At 40.5% G+C, this 24101-nt stretch overlaps 1 protein-coding gene across 1 annotated transcript; it reads right to left on the bottom strand.

The window, feature by feature from the left end:
* Positions 1-1409: 1409 nt before the first annotated feature.
* On the bottom strand, positions 1410-24008 carry LOC119148995 (solute carrier organic anion transporter family member 1C1-like). The gene is made up of 14 exons (XM_037389799.1): positions 23786-24008; positions 20308-20449; positions 19363-19495; positions 18626-18747; positions 17545-17691; positions 16857-16955; positions 15834-16079; positions 15001-15165; positions 11425-11620; positions 10223-10388; positions 9575-9759; positions 5275-5339; positions 3892-4009; positions 1410-2853 (listed from the first exon to the last, which is right to left on the bottom strand). Exons 1-14 carry the CDS (start codon positions 23912-23914, stop codon positions 2631-2633), a joined length of 2136 nt encoding a protein of 711 aa, XP_037245696.1. The 5' UTR covers positions 23915-24008; the 3' UTR covers positions 1410-2630.
* Positions 24009-24101: the final 93 nt, after the last annotated feature.

The following is a 24101-nucleotide window of genomic DNA, read 5'->3' as shown; positions in this document are numbered from 1 at the left end:
AATTATTTTAACTTTGTGAGTTCAGTTGCAGATTTAGTTTAAGATGAAAAAATCTGGAATTCTAAGAACAGGTCCAAATCCCTTAGTGCTGAGGCCATTTGTTCATTTATTATTAACAAATCTATAATATGTATCTCTAGTCAGACACTCATCCATGCATCCACATTACTAACTGAAGTATTAAAATTAAGTGGCAGACATGAAAATATTTTAAAGTGAGAGTGGAGTATAACTGCTTGGTAACTCACAGTATTATCAGTGCTGAAGGGTGAGAGGAAAAGAATGCTCATTTTTAAACCACCATGAAAATAAGACTTACTGAAACAAATTCTTTTATAGTATTCCTCTTCCTTTCGTCTGTAAAGAAAATGGAGTATGGAATGAAAGCCCACACTAAAATATTCACTAAGTAGAGGTATACATACGTAAGCTTAGGTCATAACCCAAGAAGTTGACTTTTTTTCCCCTCTTTCTTTCTGAATTAGGATAGGATATGTTTATTTCTCTTAATTTCTTTCTTTGTCCTGTAAGCCAGTGAATTTTCCTGTCCATCTTGCTGCTGGGTATGTACAGAATTGCCTCCGTGACAGCTTCAGTATCGTTGAGGAGCAGTGTCCCTGCCAGAAACCCTGCTGGGACTGATCTGCAAATTAGGAATCATCCCCGTTTATTGGACACACATACAACATCAAGCACTGAGTAAAATGCAGATATTACTCCTTTTTTTCCTAGTCTGTACTTAAGTTGGGTTGCCCCTTTCTCTCACGGGATCTGACAGCTCATTGCTATGAAAAGTGCCCTCCCAAGGAGTCTAAGGAATGCTCCAAGCACCTCTCTTACTCTTGGATGCTGATGTGGTTTGGCATTTTTTCTGTTTTTATGATGATGTAGTATGACTGAGTCCTGAGACTGGAATGCCAATCTTTGTGATTCACCCGAATAATAATGCTCCAGTTATTCCCATATTCACAAACTTCCTGATTATTTTGTTTAGTTCAGTATCCAGTTGTACAAGGCAACGTTGACAGCCACAGCTCTCCAACACCCCATTGCCTGTAGCCTCTGACACACCTGGGAGGACAAAGAGCTGGGACAGGGGACCAGGTAGCCCAGGCTGCTGTCTAAACACTCACCCACATGGCAAATGGTGGGTGACATTAGTCCTTCATCTGACAGCTGCATTTTCTGAAGTGATGGCTTTAAATCCTTACCTTCTGCAGATATTTGGTGCTTAAGCAACATCCTTCTTGATGTTCTTATTGAATGGATTAGGTAGTTCCTTAATGACACACTCTAAACATTTACCATTGAAAGCTCAGTAAACCCAATTCTTATACATCTGCCCCTCCTCATGCATCCCGCAGGAGAGGCTTCACATCTGCCTCTGGCCTGCAAGCCCAGCTTGGCAGCAGGGTACCCACAGTCACTGCTGAGATACAAGTGATATGATACAGGTTTTTTTTTTGCCAAAATTATTATGAAGGGTGAAGCCTACCTTTCATCATGTGTTCTAAATTTCTAGTTGCTTTAAAGGACATAATTTGTAGTCGTGCTGTCACTATCTTTTTCAGTTCAAGCATTCTTGAGATTTTGCTCCATGTTAAACAGCTCTCCACTGTACTCCCCACCCCAAATTTATTTCATACCAAATATTGTCAAACTGAAAAAAATATATAAAGGGATATTATGACACACATCTTAGTTTCAGCTAGCAAATACAATAAATTGAAAGGAAAAGCCTCATATCACCTAATCTTTGAATTAATTTTATTGTTCCCAAGCTGTCTTGTCATAGCTTTTTAAAAAATAAATCATATGTATCATGTATCATGGTGTTATTACATTGCATAAAATGGAATGTATGGAATTATTCAGTACACTGAGTACTAGCAAGTAGCAAGAAACTGTTGGAAACCTAAAAAAGCTCTATTTGTATTTCAGTTTCCTTTGGATGATACTCTTGTGATCTCTTTGACTGCAATGACAACTTTTATTGCTGTTATTGTGCTGTAACAGAGCTACTTGAAAAAGAATCCCTAACCACAACATTCAATGTCCTAAGCATTATGGGGTTTAATTCATGAGATGCCCAGAGCCCGCAGCTGATTTCTCCCGCCAGCAAACCACCTTCCTCTTGCCCTGCACCGCACTGCCTGCCAGGGCGAGCTATGTGCAGCACCTGCCCCTTCCAGGCTGCCAAGGCTGGTTTGGTGCACCAGTTCCTCTTGAGCTCGTGCCGTGGCAAAGCAAGCTGCTTTGCAGCCTCCCCACTACCCCTCACATGCAGAAGGAAGCAGAGGGGCAGCAGTGGCTGTTGCAGCTTCTCGAGGAGCGGTGGAGCTGAGGGGCAGCCGTAAAACCAGCTTCTCAGTGAGGGAGGACACTGCACTTCCCCAGCCGTAACAAACCCCCTCACTTGAAAGTCACTGGCTGGGCAGGACAAATGGTGAGCAGTGTTTTCAGAGCTGTACATGTACTAAAATTGTTGTCTTTGCTTTTGGTGTTTATAGTGAAAATTACATGAAGGTGAATATTTTCAGGGTGGATACTAATATACCGCTTCACTGATGATGAATTTTTGCCTGGAACACCACTCACTGGGTGAAGTCACAGTGGAGATCTCAGTCTTCCTAAAGTCTAGTCTCCTTTTCTGGCCAGTAAGTTGTCTGAATTAAACAGTCACTATTAACAAAATTATCTTTCCTGCTCTTTGTCCCACAGGTGCCTCTCTCCCCGTTGGCTGAGAGGGTTTCATCTTGTGGAGAAGACCTTTTCCGGAGAACCCAAAGGACAGCAACACTGAAGAAAATGGACACCGTGCCCAACACCAAAGTCAGCCCCAGGTACACATACCTGAGAGAGAAATTTTTGATGAGAGCCTATTTCAAAGGCAATGTACAACTAGAAGGCATCAAGGACACATTCATATTTTTATGAACTAAGGCTGAGTAAGAAAGCTTTTCAAGCAAGATGATAACCCTGGAGATGAGAGTCTGCTAGCTCACCCAGGTCAGCTATTGTGTGGTCTGTGGCCAAGAAAGCATCTCAGGCATTGACTATCCTTCTCCACCCCAATGTGCTTCAGTGAGAATAACACTAATATTTCTAGGGCAACTAATTTATTTTTTGGTTGCCTCATAAACAGTACAGTGATACCAAGACCATTTGATCGTATTTTTGCTTTACAGGCATAATGGCAGTAACAACAACAGTAGCAACAATATCATTGTTATGTTTTATTACTAAGAAGCTTTTGTTCTTTTCTTTAAATTTTCAAAACAAGATATACCTTCCCCTCATGTTTTTCCCTGGGGGTGGGGGAAAGGGCAGCCTGTTCTCTCATTTTCCTTTTACCATTGTTATTCCATTCTCCATTTCTGGTAATGCCTTTCATGAATGCAGTTCAGGCAGTTATTCTCCTTTAGCAAGAGACTGATAAAGACAACACTGTGCTTAAGCCTCTAGATAAGCCAAGTGTGCTTGTGCTTTTTGGCACCCTTCCTTTTTGTGGTCTAGCTCCAACGTGGAGCAACGATGAGCTTAAACACCTCTTTTACTTACTTACAGACACACACTCTCACAGCAGAGTTGCTAAAAATTGACGGAAGCTTTAGTACAAAATCAAGGTTTTAACTGAACATTTTTGGGGGCAGAAAATAAAGTGATTTAAATATTTCAAGCTGATACTGAAATAAGATGACCCCCTAAAAAAAAAAGAAAATAAACCAAAAGAGAATGCCAAAACCTGAGCATTATTGTTAATATTGCTAGTCAGACTCTTTCATTTTTAGATTTTTCACTAAAATGTTCTGACAGAAGTTTTTCTGCCAGCGCCAGCTTAGACGTACTTAAAGAACACAAGTTAAACAATGAATGGAGAAAAGCAGTTACCTGAGTGCACTGGAGTTGTAGAGTCTGCATGCTCCTCTTCCCCCGCATCTTTTGTTTCCCCATTTCAGGCAAGTGGTGTCTATGGCCACTCCAAAATACACTGGGGCTGGAATTCCCGCTTGTTGTATGTAACAAATAAATAGAGGCAAGAAGGTTACTTTCCCGGGTGATCAGTTCCGATCTAGAGACACGTTCATGTGGAACATTAAATAATACATTCGAACAGCAATGACACTTCCACACTGTTTGCTGGTTTGAGAAGTTGTGTCTTGTGTTGCCCAGGCACACACCGCCCTTTCCTCCCTGTGGGGAATCAGGGTGGGGAAGAAACACAGCTGAACATCAAAAAGCCTGTGGAAGTCAGCAGGAGTGCTGGCCATGGCTTGGTTTCCTTGCCCTGCAGGACTCCTCTGGGAAAGAAAAAAAGAAAAGGAGATACTTCTTTCTTGAGAGGGAGTGATGGAGCCTGTTCAGCTTGGGGGTGATGAGTGTTCTGTGTGGTGTTCTGAGAGAGGCATGAGAAGGGAGAGAGACGGCAGGGCTGGGAACCTGCAGTGGGTCTACAAGTAGCCTGCAAGTATCCTGAGATCTTCCTGTGGCAGGGACAAACCTACTGCAGTGCTTGTGGATGGTGGAGAGGAAAAGGCTTTCCTCAGGTGCTAATGGGGACATTGTGGACTGTGCAACCTAGGGAGCCACCTATGGTTTCTGGAGAATTAAGTAAGCCTGGAGGGAAAATCCTGGCTTGCCGAAATGTGAGAAACCAGCCAACACTTTGCCCTGATGTCATTACATCTGTCTCATCCAGCTCATCTAAGTCTGCTTTATTTAAAAAGTGACTTGCTTCTTGCTAATTATTACCTTTGTTGATGAAGACCTGGAGGATTTTAGTTTCCAGTTCATTGGCATTTCATGGTACCCTTGATTTTAGAGAAAATTTACAGGTGGCTCTACCTCAAGGCTGCAGCGAACCCTGCCCACAGGCACACCTGTACTTAGAATCCATTAGTCTCTAGGGAGTTAAAGATGCCTGAAAAATTATCACAAATTCTAAGCCATAGCTGTTCTATTATGCTTGTTGTTGAATAAGGAGAGACAAGTAATTTTTATGTTAGCTTCATAGTCCAAAGGATCACTTGTTACCTCTATGGATGTTGGCTTATACCTAAGACAGTTATATAAGTTACAAAATACAAAGCTGCTTCCTTTCTCCAACCTTTTCCTAGGTGTTTTTTGGTTTTTGTTTGTTTGTTTTTTTTTTAAATCCATTAACATTAATTTGTCAGTTAGACATTGTTTTTTCCAGCAATCAAAGTTTAATTCTAGGGTAAACGATTAGTGAGTAGTACATTAAAATGGACCAAAGAGTACAAATGGACTTACCAAGTACTCTTATTGCCAGGGTATAGATACCAAGTGCAAATGATTTCAAGTGTGGTTTAATGCATCTAAAAAAAAAAAAAAAAAAGAAAAAAGGTATTAAATACAAATAAAGAATTTACTATGGATAATTTGAACACAAATAGAAAGCAAGAAGATGGAAAGAAATGTGGTTTTCCTCTTTACTGACACTGACTTTAACATAATTATAGAAATATGAAAGTAATGCAATAAAATCAGAACAGTATCTACAAATTCTGAAAATCTATATTCAATATCACATTTTAAAAAGGTGGTACATTTTCAGGTAATACCAGCACTTAGGAGTTACTAACGCAGACAAGAAAATTGGTTGTGAAATCATGCATCATTGGATAGTCTTATTCAGTTAAACACTCTGAAATTGTAGATCATGACCTAGACTAGTACAAAGCATTAGGCACTCAGTCTTCATTGCACTGTATCTAGGATCAGGATCACACCTCCTGTAAAGGTAAACCCTCTGAGTCGTTCTCTGACAGAACGGATGGACTATTTGCATTTGTACTTTTCTGAGCTTGCATCATAGACATCAGTCCTTCTGGCTCTAGATTAGCCCTGCTCGAACCTTGGGTCATTGTCCTGGCTCTTCTAGGATGGTTGGAAGTGGTGGACAGGAGAACAGCTGCCTTTCACATGCATGCTAGCAGCAATGTGTATATGGAGCCACTAAAATTAGTAGGACTCACCTGCTGCTAACCTCACCAGCAGCTCAAGTGTGCTGTTTCACCCAGCATGTATCAGACTGCCTATTACAATACCTAATCCAGCAAGATCCTGAGTGCATGCTTTACTTTTAGCATGTGAGTAGCCCTAGTCACATGACTAAACTGGGGCATGCTTGATATGTGAGGCGAGTAACACATGTGTATCGTTATGGTAATTGATAAAACTCCCTGCTGTTGCAGTCATTCTATTTAATATAAAAAGACAAAAGAAAGGGCTGAAACTCAGTTGTTGCTATGGATAAGCACAGCACTTCAGAGGTCCAGTCTATGTACTCTGAACAAGGATGGACTCAGCTACTGAAGAAATTAAAGTAATCAGGAATACCTTTTCAAAAATAATAAAAACATTGCAGAACAAGCTCTTTTGTTCTGCACCAGTGATATTTTATTATTTCCCAATGCAGCTGCCAGAACAGCATTAAGAACCCATGTTGTAAATTATGTTCAGGTCATCTTCCTATAATTTAGTGAAAATGGAAAAGGACCAGAAGGACATGAGTAGAAAACAACACCAAAGTACCATGGTCAAAAAATGGTTCTGTGCATCTCATTTTGCAGTCTGAGCACTTCACTCTCTAATGCCCTGATCATGGATTATCATCATATGATATGTTATATTGTGGCTTATACAGCCGCTGCCATCTATGCAGGCATGAATGCAGTATGATTTTGAGCTGGAAGAACAGAGTTTTGTCCTCCTATCAGATACATGCTACACAAGCAAGCCTCAGCCTAGAAGTCCTTTTAACCGAATGTGGGGACATAGAAAGCAGGAAGTGCAAAACAGAACCAATAACTGAACATTTATTGTGTGTTCCATAGGATTTGTGTCCTGCAAAAAAATTAATCTTCTCTTTCAGACAGAACCCCCGGGCCCGTGTTTGAACATTTGTATTGTCTTTGCACGGAAACACGAGTTTGAGATGCTGAGTGAGAGCCAGACCTCTCAGGGAGATCTGAGACTTCCTTTTCCCTGCCTAATCACCTGCTATTAATAGCTTGTGCTTGAACAACAGTTATCTGAATTGCAGGATTTTTTTCTCCAAAACTTCAAGGCTTTCCCAAGTTTCTTGGGAATTGTAATTAGTCTAATACCACTAAAAAGACATTTCAGCAAATGACATGGTCAGTAGCTGTTGTGTAAACACTTGAAGTAAATGTCACTTTTACATTTTTACACTTTTACATTTTTACAAATTAAGTAAATCTTACAGGCTTTTAGAGATTTAACTGTATTTGTGCTCCACGGCAGGTGCAACAATATCTGCTCATCTGAAAACATCAGCTTGTTTAAGTGCTGGAATCTCATCAGACCTGACTGAATAGTGAATAATTTTAAAAACAAGTAATTGGAAAAAATACTTAATGAAGTCTGCAATTTGACCTTGGGATTATTCATTTTCAAAAAGCATGTAATTTCTTTCTGGGAACAGAAGCACACTTTCGTTTCACAGAGGTGTTCAAGGAAAGTTAGTCAGTGATGGATTTCAGAAAAGCAAGCGTGAGCTCAAAATGGAATTGTGCCCACAGGTAATTTGCAGAGAAAAAAAAAGAAAAAAAGATTGATATGGTTTTAATTTTGCCGCACATCAGATTCAGCTGCCTTCAATCCAGCAGAAAAACACATAACTTCTCAGTTTCAGTTAAATGGCTCTCAGAGTAAAATGATTTTCCACAGAAATAAAAGCTCTGGAGCAGAACCAATAAAGCTGTTTTGCTGATTTCATGTAACAAAATGTTTTAGTATCGTTATTGAAAACCTCTCTAAGCTTTCCAAAATAAATCCACTAAGCATTAAGTCCCCTGAGAGCAAGTTCTTGGGGCTGAGGAGTGCAGGCAGCTCAGTGTGATTTAAGCTCACAGTGTTCAGTGATGAACGTCTCCTCCCAGATTCTTCTGCAGCGGAGACAAGCCAGGGAGCAGGAGGTTGAGTATGGCAATGGTGGTTTCGAGGCCCTGTGTGGTACCATAGCTGAACATTTTCTACTCTACGTTTTATGGATAGAAGGGGGACATCATGTGGAGGGAAAGGGGAAGGAAACTGCATCCCTACATAGCCCTATGCCCATATTTATACAACAAAAAATCTCCCTGGGTCAGAAGTGACCACAGAAGGCAATCTGCTGGAAACCCTGAAGGCTTCGCTGCAGGCTCTCAGCTTGTGAATCATCCTCCTCTTGGTGCATGGGCAGTTTCAGTAATGCAAAAGCTTCAGCAAAAATTGTTTGGAATGGATTTTAATATGAGTTTTCTTGAAGTGACTCCTTTTGAGGGGAGAGGGGAGAGACACCATGTGGTTTTGCAGTACTCAGTGGTAACCCTATAAGGTGGGTAGGGAAAGCTATGCAGCTTATATGGTTTAAGGCATATACCTCACTGGCAGTGTTTGTGGAGGACAGTGGAGAAGGATCCTCACCTCAACCGTTTCTAAATTATCTCTGTGAATACTAATTCTGGTTCAAGGACTGTGCTGGAACCGTAGCTGAAGTTACATTTCTTTGTTTGGGTTTTTTCCATATAGTCTATATTCAGCCAGTTCTAGCACTGGCTTTTTCCACGTGATATAAAGACACTGGCGATGAGACAGGGCCTGCTCCAGAAAATTTGATTCAAAACCAAAGAGAATTTGGGGGTAAGAAAACACCACAATAATAAAGATTAGTTAAACTGTATTTACCATTGTTTTGTTTGAGAAGTAGAATGTACCCATCTGGAAATAATTTGGAAAGAGGAACTGAGGAAGAAAGCTTTCCAAAACAGAGCAGAGCAGCACTTAGAATCCAAAAATTGCAAGAAGCTGACAAACATCCAGATTAATCACTGGAAGTATTATATTCCTTTTGCGCTTTATAATATTAGCTTAAAAACTTACACTTGGTGATGGACAAATAGTTCCAGCAGTTAAATACGTATTGGAGCAATCCCTTGGGACAAGCATTTAATAAAGCCATGGTTATTATGACAGAACCCCCACACATATCTCATGCTAAATCTACCTTTGTTTTCAGGAGAGAAATCTGGGACAGAGCAATTATATGAAATCATAAAATGGACCAGAGAAGAGTTACGTGCGTGTATATAGAGGGTTTGGGTTAGATTATCTCTGCACAGCTGTGTGTTGGAATCCTAGGAAGTGAAGAAAACTGTCTACCTATAAGCATTCACATGCGCGCATTGGCACATGCAGAACTAATTTCCATTTGTATGGAGGCCATTTAACACCATTCCGGTAATGTAAAAGACATTAAGGAAAGTGGAATTTGGTATAAATGCCAACCAGGCCTCCTGTATCATGTTTAAAACTAGAAAGGTACCGCTGGTAGAGATAATCATAAGTGCATTGCTGCTTCGATGGTAGAAAACTCATTGTCAGATTATGAGGATGCCATTCAATAGTAAAAAATAATACTTCAAAAGCCACCTTGCACAGATGAAAATATTTCAAAATACTGGGTGGGGAAGGGGGGGAAGACCCAGTTACACATGTCAAAACACCTTGAAAATATTTGTCAATGCTAGCAGAAATGATTTCTTACCTTAGAAGCAGTATGTATCCGGGTGTGCCACCTACAGATAAAGTATATGAAGTGATTACCGATATTACTAGAAAATACAGAAACATTTTTGGACAGTCATTTCCTTTTTGACATGGTCCCACCACAGCTGAGGAGCTTTGTGAAGGAGATTCCAAGGTTCCCACACAACTGCAGTTAAAAAATACCTGGAAGACAGCAGACAAAAGTATATGATAACGTAAACATCAGAGAAGTGGATGTTCAGGCATTGCACATCATGGTTTTCTAGGTAGCTGAAAGTTTAAACCCAAACTGGAAAATATTTTTAAAAAGGAAAAGGCTTGTTTATTGAAGGATAAATTTATAAAGAAAGTATCTATGGTTGATGACTGTATTTAGTGGGTTTTTTTAAACTTTTTTAAACTTTTTTAAAGCTTTTGTAACTAACAGCGAAAAAAAACCAACCCTCCTACATCCTCTGCTTGGGATTTCTGCTGGAAACAGCAATTGAGAAATTTTAAATGTGGGTGGCAGATTGCTAAAAAATCCTTAGGAGTTTAGGGCTGAAGAAGATGTGCCTTACTCAATTTTAATCCACTTAGTCTGACACAACTGGTTGTATAAAAAAACCCCTACAACATCACACATGGAAACAAAAGATTGTCTTACAGTGTTTTTCCCACTGCCGTTGGATGCCTGGCAGCCAGCGAGACAAGCAGAAATGTAGGTAACTCCATTTTCCCCGCAGATGGGGTCCCAGTCATTCTTGGAACATGTGCAGCCCGAGTTGCACTCTGAAAAGAGGGCTTGCTCATGATCAGTCATCTGCTTAGTTCTGGAAAAAAGAGAAATTGCAATATATTTTCTAACAAATGTGGAAGAAATCATTATCAAATCATGGGTTATGAGCTCTGTCAGAAGCACCTGGCCAGACCTTCTGTCTGTAGTCTATTAGGATGTTGCCCCTTCACATTCATGCAGCAGTGTAAATTTTTATTTCTCTGTTATCAAAAGGTTTTCACAATATCACACTACCTACTGTGAGCTACTTTATTAAGAGAAACAGCTAACAATTTCTATTCATGCATTTTCTCATATTTTCTAAGATTTTAGTTATCTGATGTTTGGTGCAGTTTTAACAAAAGTAGGAAAAAAAGTTTCATTACTCCAGTGGCAAAGAGGAGAGTGAGTTACTCATGGGAAAGGGTCGCTGAAGAAGTTAGTGAAGAAATGATAAGGATGGGGCTTATCCAGACTGAAGGTCTGACACATTGTACGATGGCTATCTGCCAACTTCAGCTAGCTGCTGCTGAAGTCACCATCGGAGCAGGTCCTGGAACTGCTGTGGAGTTGGTGCTGGAAACTCCTCCCCAAAAGTGAGATTTACAGAGTAGTATCATCTAGTCTCAGGTGTACCTCACAGTTAACATCATGGCTATCTCATGGTTAATCCATGAACACTGAAGTTTTGGGTTCAGAGGCTATTAAATGCCATGGATCGTTCAGCAGCACACAGAGTCAAGGAACAATTAATTGAATCTCACCCCTGCTACTGAGCTCCCCACATATCCAGAAATCTCTAGGCTCAAAGGATGGGTCCCATGGCAATAATAATTAAAAAGTAATCAGAAAAAATAATCTGCACTTGTGGCATAAACCCCTCTGGGCCGAAGGCAACAATCATGAAAAGGTTCTGACATAATGCCTGCTGGAATAGATGAAGCGGTTTCCACCTCTTTGAATCAAATTTCTGGGAAGCATATTTAGGTCAGTCATTCTCTTTTCAACAATACATACTTTGTGGAATGAAATGAGGAACGAGTTTGGTTTGCCACAGCACTTTATGCTGAGGTGTGCCCTTCCCAGCATACCCGTGGTACGACACGGTCAGTCCAGCCACATCCGAGTTCTCACAGCCCATCGCAAATAATGAGAGGAGCAAAAGGTAACCAAAGAAAGATGATGCCAGGGAGAGTTTTGCGGCCCCTAAAACATTGATTCGGAATTTTTTCATCATCAGTCCTCCAGAGAATATGCCAAAGGCCACAGCAGGAATGTTGATAAGACCTGAAATCAAACAGAAAAATCTGTACTAACGAAAACTCCAATTCAATGGACTATCCTCCTCAGTCCCCAAACCAGCAGCAACAGTAAGACAAAGCAACAAAATAGGAAAGATCTTCAGTCAGGGCATTTTAATTGTCTAGAATTGGATTGTTCCTACAAAGGTGCTGGGACTGCTTTAAAAACTTGCCTCCACGGAAATGTTCCTTTACTCATTCTTTGGTTTAGATAGTGATTTTCCAATTTCTTAAGCTAGGTGGTTTTCTCCACTGTTTGTTTGTTAGTGGAGGGATCATTGTAATGTTAATTCAAATACTTTTAGTGTTCTTTCTCACAAGAGCTGCTCTGGGCAGCGAGAAGTTACCTGGGGCACCGTGTTGCTCAGGGCAGCCAAGACAGCCACAGTCCCACTGCCCTGTTTGGGGCTTTGCTATGGACCTTCCCGGTGCCCTTCACACGTACTGCCACAGTGGGAGCAACAGGGGCCACTCCCTGGGGCTGCCTCACTCCAGCTTTCAGGGCAGGTCCTCTCCTTCCCTTTTCCACTGATGGGAGGAGGCTGAACCGCTCACTCCTAGAGGACAGTTCAGTTTTACCTATAGTGTTATGAAATTTGGACCAAGACCTGCTTTTTCTATTGTGATTCAGCCATGAAACCGATAATGTCCTGGAAAAGTCTCCGAGAGGGAGAAAGCCAGTAGTATGTCATTGCCTCCGTGCCCAGGACAGTTAGGGAATTTCTCTGGTTGTGGTTGTTGAAATACTCCCTTAAATGAGTGTTGCAACAGCAGAAAGACAAGTATACTCAATGGGCTCTCTTGTGTTAGGCTTCAGGCCGTCAAGAGGAAGAGCACTGAAGGAAACGTAAAATTGGGTGACCATTGATCCTTTCCTGGACAGCTTTGCTCAGAGCAGTGCCCATAGTGACAGACATGGACAAGACAACCAAAAATGATCTTGTTCAGTACACACAAAGAAGATGTAGATAGAGACCACCGTCTCTAGATAGAGAATGATACCACACAGTCAAGCAAGGTGCACTTTGCAGGATTTCATTGTTACTGAAAATGATTTTCCAGCTTTACCAGCCACTTCCAGTGCACTAAATTCTCCCCTCACACAGGGCTGTGTATGCAATTTGCAGCTTTTAATTCATGCTGACACCGAGTGATGCTGAGCAGAGCAAGCATACCGAACACAAGCAAGTGCCAAAACATACATGCATTCATATAGCAGATGAAGTTCAGAGGTTTGTTCAGAGGACTGGAGGTATTATAGCATGATTTCAAATGACCTGGTGTAGAACACCGTTGAAAACTAAGTCTAATCTGCCTGCACTCTGATCCCTTAAATTTCTGGCTCAAGTCAGTGTTTGATCCACCTGTACACATGGAAAAAAAATCAGTGCTTAGAAGAGATGCTAATAGGCATGTCTGATGTTAGGAAAAGCCTTATTCTATCTAGCAAACGCAGGAGTCAGTATCCCAGCTGAGTAACGAGCCCAGTTCCGTTACTAACAACATTCAGGAAGCTTCACTGGGGCAGCATTTTTCACTCTGCCCATACATGAAAGTTGTACTTCAGGGAATTTAGAAGCAGCATCCAAAATGTAGCATATGTAAGTTAAGAGTCGCTATGTAACAGGTTTTCCTGTTCTCTTTTGCTTGAAGAGGGGGCTAGCGTTTGAACCAGGAGCTGTGCGATGCATCAGGGAGTACTCACCCTCTGCCTGCCCAGTCCTGTGCACCCTGCTGCTCATGCCTTTGTCTCATGGCCTTACAGGTAACTCCACTGCTTGACACTGGCATCATGGGGGGGAGGCAGGCAAAGTGTGTATATATATCAGGAAAATCATACAGACACAGTAGGAGCCATTTTACTTTCTCACGCATTCCTTGGCTTGTGACTACTGAAAAATACCTTCTTACAACTTCCAGCTGATTTTTTAATAAAGTGCTTTAAATTGCTCTGACAATTCTACTATTTATCAGGGAGATTGTGATAGCTTTTGTTTGTTTTTTGTTTGTTTTGTTTTGTTTTTGTTTTTGTTTTTTTTTAAAGTAGGAATAGAAAAAGAGGTAGGGAAAGGGAAATAGACAATGTTAGTTCTAGTCAGCCCTCAGCTTTCCTAGCAAGGTTGTATTTGGAGAAGAAGGAAAAGGAGGAAGAAAAACCACCTTATTGCAGGGATAGCCACTCAGCCAGGATCCTTCCCTAGCCAAGCCATTGCACATTTTCTGTTGTATATAGTCCCTATACCTTGTGAAATCAGATGGATCTTAATCCTCACTCAGTTTCCACATACCTGAAAGCTTAGCTCCAGAAAATCTGTAAATACAATGAGAAGTACTGTACTGAATGTAGGGATTGTTTTCTGGACTTTCTCTGGCCATTGACCATGCTTGAAGATTTCTCCTTGCTTTGAGGAGGTTTGTGCCAGGAAATTCCAGCTTCTATCTTTAAGGAATTAACATAGCACAATGGATCAATACAGCTTTTCTGCATATATATACCTCTGTTGCTGTGCAACTAATGCTGCTCTGAAACAAGGCAGTTCCCTCTATATTGGATAGATGTAAACCTCTTTGCTGTGTAATGCTATTGAATCCTGGGATCTCAGGGACTGAACCCAAGCCTGCATGTAGGTTCAGCAACTGGGCAGCAGCATTCACAACCTTGAAGACATCTCCAGAAATGGCCACCTTGGTACCCAAAGGCAGAAGCAGCATCTCTCTCTACCTCATGCTATATGGAAGGGCTTGGGAGACTAACTTCACAACACAAAAAGGTTCTTAGGTAAAGTTAGGACAGAAATACCTATTTGTCCTTCACCAACTTCACACTGAGATAATGTTAGGTTTTTAATGCATGTATTGTGTGATCACTGATATGACTTTGACTTCCTTTTATTTAACACCAACCTCTTCAGAAAGTAAGAAATCACTGGCAATATCACAGCTACTTTATGGTCAGTCCTTTAGCACTCACTGAGTTGATCTTCATTTCGTTGAAATAAATGGGAAGCCAGCAAGGGAACAGATCTGTCTGATGACAAATTTATGTAAAGTATTTTAAAATTAATTCTCTTTTCAATTATACTTTTGTGCTGTACATACATTATTTTTCAAATTTCCAGTAAAATGGGAAATAAGTTATCAAATCATGTAATCTTTCACAGTATGCCTTTGCATAGATAAACTCAGAGCTAACTAGTTCTAAAGCAGAAATGAAATAACTTACCTTCTATAAGCTACTACTTAAAGCCAGACAAGGAAGGAGAAGAAACAAATGTATCCTAAAAATTCCAGTTTTCCCTATATATATGTATACATCACTCCTTAAATGTCAATTTTTAAGATATCAAGAAGCAGATATAACATTACCTATAACAAAATTAGTTTTTGAAGATGTTTGCCCATACTGTTGTTCAATATACTTTGGCTTATATGTCACCATGCCAATTAAAGAATTGAACTGAATAATACTTGCACACAAATACAGAATGTAAACCGGATTCCCAAAGAGGTTCTTCAGTGATGGCAAGAAGTCTGAAAGACAAAACAACGGAAATGACAACCAGGTCAGAGAGAGAATAACTGCTGTGAATAATGCTTTGCAACATGTTTGCACCTTCCAAAAAGGACTGCAGGACATTTCAGAAGGAATCCTTGAAGTTCCATGATGTCTCTAAGAGCTCTCCTAGTTTTGAAAGGGGGAACAGTGGAGCAAAATGCTAAGCATCAATTTCCCAGAAGAGATATCTTGCTTTATATATCTTCTTTTGATCATAAACCAGGACTGATTTGCTTTTTATGTGTCCTCAACAGCCACAGCATCTTTTAGCTTTACTTGGGGGCAGGGAGTGCTCACCACAGCTGAGAGTGAGCACGGACATACTAAGTTACAGATTTAAATTCTGAGGGAAAATGCGCAGTCATTATTTGTGAATGAAAAATTTTGACAGTTTCATGATACTTGCTGGGCCACTAGCATAATTTTACAAATCTTACCTGGAGAAATTCTGCATGCAAGAACAGGTCCAAAGAACAATGAAAGAACCTTTCTGTGCATGCCAGTTAGGTGGAGAGTAATGCCTGAGGGAAAATAGTAATTCTGCAGCCATTAAAATATGCCTTCAGAAAGTATAAAGTTTTAAAGTATAAAAAGGTAGTGATAGAAAGACTCAACACTCAGGAAAGAAATTCTAGTGACTTGCCTTTTGCCATCTCAGCAATCTTCACTTGTTGCTGATAGGATTTGTGTTGGTCCTTGTTATCCTCAGTGATGAACTTTGACTGCTCGGAAGAGGCACTGGAGTCTTTTCTCTTCTCTGGTTTCGGAAGATGCTTTGGCAGGAACCAGAAAGGGATGCTGGCCAGAATGCTAATCACACCTGCTATTAAGTAACCCAGCCACCATGCTCCCACCCACTGCACGTCCTTGTGAGTTATTGTTACACTGTCTGGAGAAAGTCAAAAAAAGGAGAAACAAATAAATGCTTTTCAAGAATATTTGCTGATAACAAGGAAGGTGATTTTGCAGGGCCTTTCTCCAGAAGAGTCCACCCCCACCTCATCTCACCAGGTTTACCTGTGCTGTGTGTCTCTATGGGTGTTACAGGAGCAATTGTGGGGAGGCAATAAGGACCTGCTGATTGCTGTGACCCAGCAGCAGCCTTCTCCTGACACCACAGGGTCCCCAACCGTGCCACTCACACATCTCCAGAGAAGCTGCAAGGCCCAGGACATGGGGTAATCCAGGTGACCATGCGCTTGCTCCCAGTCAGGCTGTTCTGCACGAAAGTGCCAGGGAAAAATGGGGTGGAAGGTGTTTCCTCAGGAGGAAGGGAATCAGGAGCCCTGGTACCCATTGCAAGACTGCTTTTCCAGGCAATGATCGTGTACTACAAAACACACACACGTAGCTCTTGGCAGGTCCTGCCTCCTCCTGCTGCCTGCTGTCTCCCTAGAGCCTCCTCACCAGGGCATCTCCTGGGGGGCACCAGCCACAGATCTTCTGGGACTGAGGAAGGGTCAGCCCTCCTACTTCCTCCATACCCATTCTTCTTGCTAGCCTTTTCTGCGTGGGGCATTGCATTACTGTCATCCCTTTCAGTTCATAAAATACCCGCTCTACCCCGCTAGCCCTTTATGCCTAGAAGATAACTAGATCGTTCTTCACCTAAAATAGACGTTTTGAAGCCTGACTGAATTTTTAAAACCTGAGCTTTCTGACTTACCCAGATCTACAAAGCCAATGTCAACATAAAGTTTGGCACACAGGGATCCTAGAAGAAAGCCAAATATTGGCCCTATAATTGCAACTGTCTGTACGCAGCCTGCAATAGAAAACAGGGGACTGTTATGCTTTTGAGTTAAAAAGAGCACTGGTTCTTGCTGCAGCTAACAGCAAAGTATGACGTGATGGATAACAAGTGATATAGTCTTATATTTCAAGTGAATGTACAGAAGTCTTCAGACAATGAACACAGCAAAAAACCCAGTGATACCAACGTTTTAAAGCCTCAGCACTATTGTTTATAATTCTATCTGATTCTGAAGGGAACGCTTTGAGCCCCTGCTAAAATTCTAAGTGCTTAAAAGAGTACATGTTTTTTATCACTTTCCAGAGGACTGAATGTGCACAGAGGCTCAGCAGTCCACATCCAGAAGAATTAGAAAGATTAGGGTAACAGCAGGAACCTAAGGTCAAATTCTTTCCTCAAATTAAGATAATGAAACTGTGCTGGTATAATTAAAGAGGAACTTGGTCCCTTGAGTTTACATGACTGTTAAATAAACTTTAATAGTGGAAATTATGCAAACAAAACAATCAGGGCAAGTTAATTCAGTAATGCTCATTCCATTATTCAGAGTGACTCAGTTTTCTCTGGGGAAAAATCCATTAGGAAAAAAATATTATTTTACCAATGTATAAGGCAGCATTCTCTTCCATGGCATAATCATCAATGTATGTAATTCCCAGAGGCTGGATAGGAGTTTCACCTATTCCACGCAAAAGATTTCCCAGTAAAACATAGATCCACATGGAAGAGCCTGCTTCTTTTTCACATCCTGGGTACATCACAGAAGAGACAAGAATGATGTTGTTTTCATAACCATTTGACACTGAAAGCACAGGACTTATAAAACACTTCTGATGTGGGAAAAATGTCACAGTATGAAAACCATGAAAAATGTTTCTTTTGGGATGGCAATTTTAATCCAATCAGCTTGAGGTGCACACAGGTTTAGCATGAACTGATTCAGTCAACCATACTAGGAGTTGGCCAGTTTTATAAATTTGTTATCACATCCCCTTTTAGAAATGTTTTTCAATTCCTTGTAACCAAATCTGCGATCTCCTAACAGAAAGATTTGGGACACATTCATGATGGTGAGCACTACCAGCCCCATCTAATCTACAGGTATGAGATTGCAACTATATACATTTTGTGACATATAGGTGGCTTGATTTGCTCATCCACAGCTTATTCATGGCCGGGCATCAGGGAAGAAGGTACTTTGCCCACAAGGAGCTCAATGCACCCAGAGAAGACACAGCTTTGTGGTGTGCAAAACAGGGTCAGTGGGCAGGCAGAGAAAAAAGAAGCGGGGTCTGCAGGCTGGGAGACACAATTGGTTCTTTCCAGTGGAGTGAAGACCTAAAGGCATGTTTCCCGCCAGAGGGAAGACCATGACTTTTCAAGGTCCTCATGGGAGGTTGGGGTTTTTGCAAGCCATAAACCTGCAGAAAGCTGCTGGAGGAGACAGCAAGGCTGGAGGAAAGGCTGCAGCCTGAAAAAAACTCTTGGCAGTGGGCAGTGGCAGTTATATATTTATTTTTAATAGATTTCCCTCAACCAGTAGATCTGGCTATTCTGTGTGAAAGATTAATCTGTTTCCCACTTATTTTTTTTTCATTCTAATAAACTATTGCATGAGAATTTGGGAGCGTTTGATGTATTCCTTTGTCCTTAGCACAATATTTAACATATAACATTCTCACCTGCGTTTATTTTTGCTTGAGATTTTTCCAAGGCTGAGAGTGGAGTTTGGCTTTTATCCTGCAGACATGGAGAGATGCTAACAGTCGAATTGATGGTAGAAGGGAATCTTTCATACCTATATCTGTTTATAAACCAAAGTTGTCTTTTACTGTCCCAACTTACAAGAAATAGCAATCTAATCTGTTATGACCATGGGATATAGGCCCATAGCACTTCAAGACAAATTTCATCTGCATCCAGTGTTGCCAATGATGGTTTACAAGGGATAAATGGATATGTTTTTTACTGCAGTTTATAATCCCTGCTTATACACAGTGCTGCATTTCAGTTTAACAGGCACTTGGCTCTGCTATGACACATGAATCTGTACTAAAAGATTATCAGATAGTGAGTGTATCCTCCAGCTTGTGTTTGATACTCAGATTGTCTTCCTAAGTTTATCCTAAGATGAATCTTCATCACTGAAGCTTCAGCAATTCTTAAATTGTGTCAAAATGTGGTTGTTCAGAATCACAGACTAATAGAACAATAAGTTGATCACCACTGAGAATAGCATATATGTTAATTTATTTGCTGTACAGTAATAAGCCTTTTCACAAAAAATACTGAATTGAGTAACCACATCCACATATGCCTATTTCTGTGGGTAACTTCACAATCGATACCTAAATATTTTAGTGAGGTAACATTCAGTGTGCATAGCCTAGTTGGAAAATACCAATCACTTTACACTTACCGTCCCATGAAGAACTGGGGCATTGCAATTAGGAATGTTCCAACTGACATAATTAAGCAGCCTGCTCCAATTATTCTTGGCCTGTGAAGCTTCGCTCCAAAGTAGCTTACAACAATTATGATTAGGAGGTTCCCTTTGAGAGTACAAAAGGAAAACTGAGTTTTATGGCTTGCTGATAAGAGATCCCCTAAAATAACAATCCCTGGTGTGTGATATAGGCAGTGATCTCAGGGGTAGAGGGTTGATTATGTGGGATTGGTGTTTCTCCCTGTTTTGAGGCATTCTTAGAGGAGCCCAATGCCTTCCATGATAGGAAAACCATAAACTTTTGGATAAGCAGCTGGAGAAGAGGAGGAGGACTGTGCCAGCTGAAGAGAACAAATATCCAGGAGAATAAGAAAAGAGGGAATAAACCAGAGCTTTATACGTTTAGGCTAAGATTTCATTCCCATGAATACCACAGTTTACTGAGCAGCCACGAGGTAAATTCAGTGATCTGAAATCATAAGAGACAATTTCATGCTGGAAACCTTAGTGCAAGAGGGAAGGGGATGGACTGAACAATGAATGTAGGATACAGTTAGAGGTTTGTACTCTTGCTGCTTAATAAATCACAAAGGGCAAACACTTATGGGGGAGATGGGTTGCTGATAAAAGGAGAGAGAAAGTGGAAATCTGTGTAGAATAAATTCTCATTCAACAATCAAAATTTCTATTATTATTAATTAGCCAGACACTAAGCTTATGACGTATTTAGGATTCTGTTTAATCTCTTGTATTAGCAACCCTATCCTATCCAATGTAATCATACTGACCATCATGCTGATTTTTGCGAGGTGAATCTTTCTCAGTTTTAATGGTTCAAGGAGATTCATACAATCATTTTTTACAACAAATTGTATCACTTTTTTTCTGAAAACAAAAGTGGGTTTCCACAGCACATACCAATTTCAAAACTGCCATCAATAACGCCAACCAAAGAGGAAGGGATATCAAATCTTCTTTCTATTTGCGTGATAGTACTTTTTAGATAACTTCCTGACAGTGCTTTAGCAAAATAAACAAAAGACAATGCACCGAGAAATATCTGTGAAAGAAATTGACAGTGATTAAAATCAGGCAGTACAGAAGGCTTTACTTTATGGATTATTGTTAAAAAAATATATATATTCCCACCTTTTCTTTTCCCAAATAACCAAACCACATCAATATCTCTCCTACTTTTTATGAAATGCTAGATTGCAGATTTGTCCAATTTTTATGAGCAATACTCATATAAACTGAGCTTGCTAGCAGCCATTGCTAATTTCATGTAGATGCCAAAGTTACTGATGCTTTGAAGGACAGACACATATATCACCTTCCTAATCTCTCTAAGGAGTGGGTATCTTACAAAATAAGAAAAAGAGTAAATGTTAAGTGTGGCTTGGTGGAGAGGTGGGTTATCTGGGCATTTTTTGACATAGACTTTTGGAATTCGCTGGGTTTTAGAGTCCTGTACTGGTAAACTGTTCCCACTGAAGCCCAGGTTGGCCAGGAGAGAGAAGTCTCTGCCGCCTGTTACATGGCTTCATGAGTTGAAACAGTGACCTGCCAGGCAATTCTCTTCTAGGCTTGTCCTTTCCCACCCCCCGCCCCAGACCTCTTGCAAGCTCTAATACATACATATTCTTTTGAGTGCACACTGCATTTTTCTGTGGGACAACCTTCTCTTATCCTTTTGTTTCGCAGAGATAGTTGTTTTCTCTTAGTTACCACTGTATCTGATTTAGTATGTTAGCCTGTATTAGGAGCAGACTTTGGAAATTAAACTCTCACCCCCTTCATTGTGCTTTGGTACATACTGCAAATGTGCAGACCGAATCCCTTTTAAACTGGAAGATGTGTTCCAGAAGGGCATTACATTCACTTCAACAACCAGTGGCTCTTCAGTCTCTGAGACAAGACTACAGCGGGTCTGAAGTAACTCCCTACCTTGAAATATGTACAATGGGAGAGCAGGGTCCTTAGCACCAGCTGTTTTGCTCTTGCAGAGCTCTCACCTGATTTTGCCTTCATGCAATGCAGCCTTACTAAGTTTACAAGCTCCAGGGATACTCACACCCCATGTATTTGGTCATGGAAAACACAACATTGCTTTCTACTTTCAGATATAGGTTGTGTTGACTGAAAATACAGGGATGATCTTTGTAAAATGTGTTAAACACCCCCCCCCCACACACACACTTTCCTGACCCCCAGACTAGAAATTAAAAGACACACTAATGTTTCATGTAACGAAAGGTTTAGAGCCTTGTCCTACTCCTCAGGCCTGCTCTCTGAGAAATTATGCTTCCAGTAAGCAAGTGCTCTGAAGTGATCTACTCACCTCCAATGCAATACTCTTTACATCATCTCATTTGACAAGGCACATTGGTAATAACACTGCCATCACTGTTGAATGCAAATTCTTGTGTTATGGTTAAAATGTATGTCTGTGCCACATTCAACACACTTTAGCCAGCTGGTTATTCCTCCTTCAGAAACACTTGTGGGTAAATAAGCAGTATCTGGCTGTTCTTTCCTGCAGTGAGGGCTCTCAAAGAGCTCTCTAGTAAAAATATTTCCATTATATTTTACATTTTTCTCTGTGTTTATGCCCTTGGATTTTAAATAGCAATGTGAAAGCAAACATGGCTTTTCATAGGAAAATCATATAGGTCAAATTAGAACTTCAAAACGATTCTGTCTCTTCTTGGCACAAGTTTTTCTACTGGGTTTTCGGCTCTCCCAGAAGGGAGGTGGAGATTGCGTGCAACGGTGGAAAAATGCTCCCAATTTAGAGCTGGGACAGGAAGGTGCACATGATTCTGCATTCTTCTGTGGTTTGTCAGTGACTGTAAGTAAATATTTCACCACATCTTTCTGGTTAATACAAGAAATTTTAACATATGGAAAGGCTGATAATTGGCAAAAACAACCTTTGAAATCTGCATATAGTTTTGGTAACACATTAGGCAAATCCAGATCTGAAGCAGACTTTTTGTGACTTAGAAATGTCTTTTATAATTTCATACTGACTCAGCAAGACATAGTCAGAACTGAAAAATGGATAGTTCACCACAAAAAGGAGTTTTATAAGTTCCTACTGGAATAGGATAATCATATCAGTTTGGGTTCCCAGAAGACAAATTTTTTGAACAGAAGGAAACTGAGCTGAAATATTGCTTTTCTATTTTTGGAGCTAATAAGCTGATTCCTGACTGGCTAATCTGTGACTGAAGGTTTATTCAATGAGTGAATCGGATTATTGTTGCGGCAAATGGAGGAACAATGATAGAATTACTATTATGATACTAATTAAATTAATATCACTCATCTTCTATTTTCTATTTCAAAACAGGACCCAATTCCGAGCCTTTACAGGATCAGGAAAAAATCAAGGAGAATATTTAGGAATCAAAGTATTTTTATAGCAGTCATCAGACTCAATTAATCCTAAAATATCTTAACTGCTTTGCTTCAGATCAACTATAGCTGAGGTCGTTGACTGTATTGGGGGCTGGATTAGTACCTGAAAATAGATGAGAGAGAGAGAGCACACACGTACCACAGAAATAAAGTCTGTGCAAGACAAAAAGAACTGGGCAAGGCCAAAGACTGATTTTCCATATAACTTGAATCATCTCACCATTGTGATCTATTGAGATCTCACACAGGAGAGTGTCGGCATTTTACAGCCTGGCCTTGGAAAGCAGAGGGAGACAGCAGGCAAAGCATCACGCTGCCTCCTGTACCCCAGTTTCCCATAACAGGGAGGAATGGTCCCCTGAGGTGCAGCGGTCCTAACTGTCAGGTGGGTCCAGTTACATTACAGGGCTTAAAGCAGGAAGCAGGGAGCTTCCATTGCCTCAAGGAAGTACTTCTCATGGGTGAGACAAATGCAGATACAGTGATGATATTTCAGCAGTTTCGTTTCAAATTCATCTCATGCAGAACTCTCTCAAATCAGGAATATTATAATAATACCTTATATAACACTCAAAACATGAGGACCACAATACAAATATTATTTTTCAGAGCCCAGAAGACTACCATGGCTACAGTCTTAAAAAAGCAGTCTGTACTGACAGCTGCCTGTGGTATCGCGTGCCGATACCCTGTTCATAACCTCAGGAAGTTGCAGTAAAGAGGATATAGCAACCTTTCAGGATGACACTTGAAGATCTCGTAATGTGCAAGCCTCAGCCAACATGTTCTATTTAAACACTGTCAAATGTCAGGCAAATACAGATCTAAAGCAGACTTTTTTTGTGACTTAGAAATATTTTTAGTGTTTTCATAATGACTCAGCAAGACACAATCAGAACTGAAAAAGGGATAGCTCACCAAAAAAAGCTGTTTTCTAAGTCCCTACTGGAATATTCAAATCCTCATACTCTACCTTTATACCTCCACAACATGACTGTTTTTCCTTGGATGCAGAAGATTCAGATTTGAATGAAGATCCGTCAACAGGCAGGACTGTGTTGTTAGAGAAAAACTGAGCATTTTCTTTTGATGAAACCTCCATGATGGTGTATCCCCTGTCTCTAAACCAGAAAACATGGAGAACATTTTAAAAGGCCATCCTATTAGCTCAGCCTCAAAAGCTCGTCATGTGACAGCAACACCCCACTGTACTGTTTCCCCTACAACAGCAATTATCAAACTTTACAACAGAATCTGACCAGTGCACTGGATGTTTAATTACAGAATTT

The sequence above is a fragment of the Falco rusticolus genome, chromosome 5, assembly GCF_015220075.1.
Source record: "Falco rusticolus isolate bFalRus1 chromosome 5, bFalRus1.pri, whole genome shotgun sequence".
Classification (NCBI taxonomy): Eukaryota; Metazoa; Chordata; class Aves; order Falconiformes; family Falconidae; genus Falco; species Falco rusticolus.
This window is presented reverse-complemented; position numbering and strand designations above follow the sequence as displayed.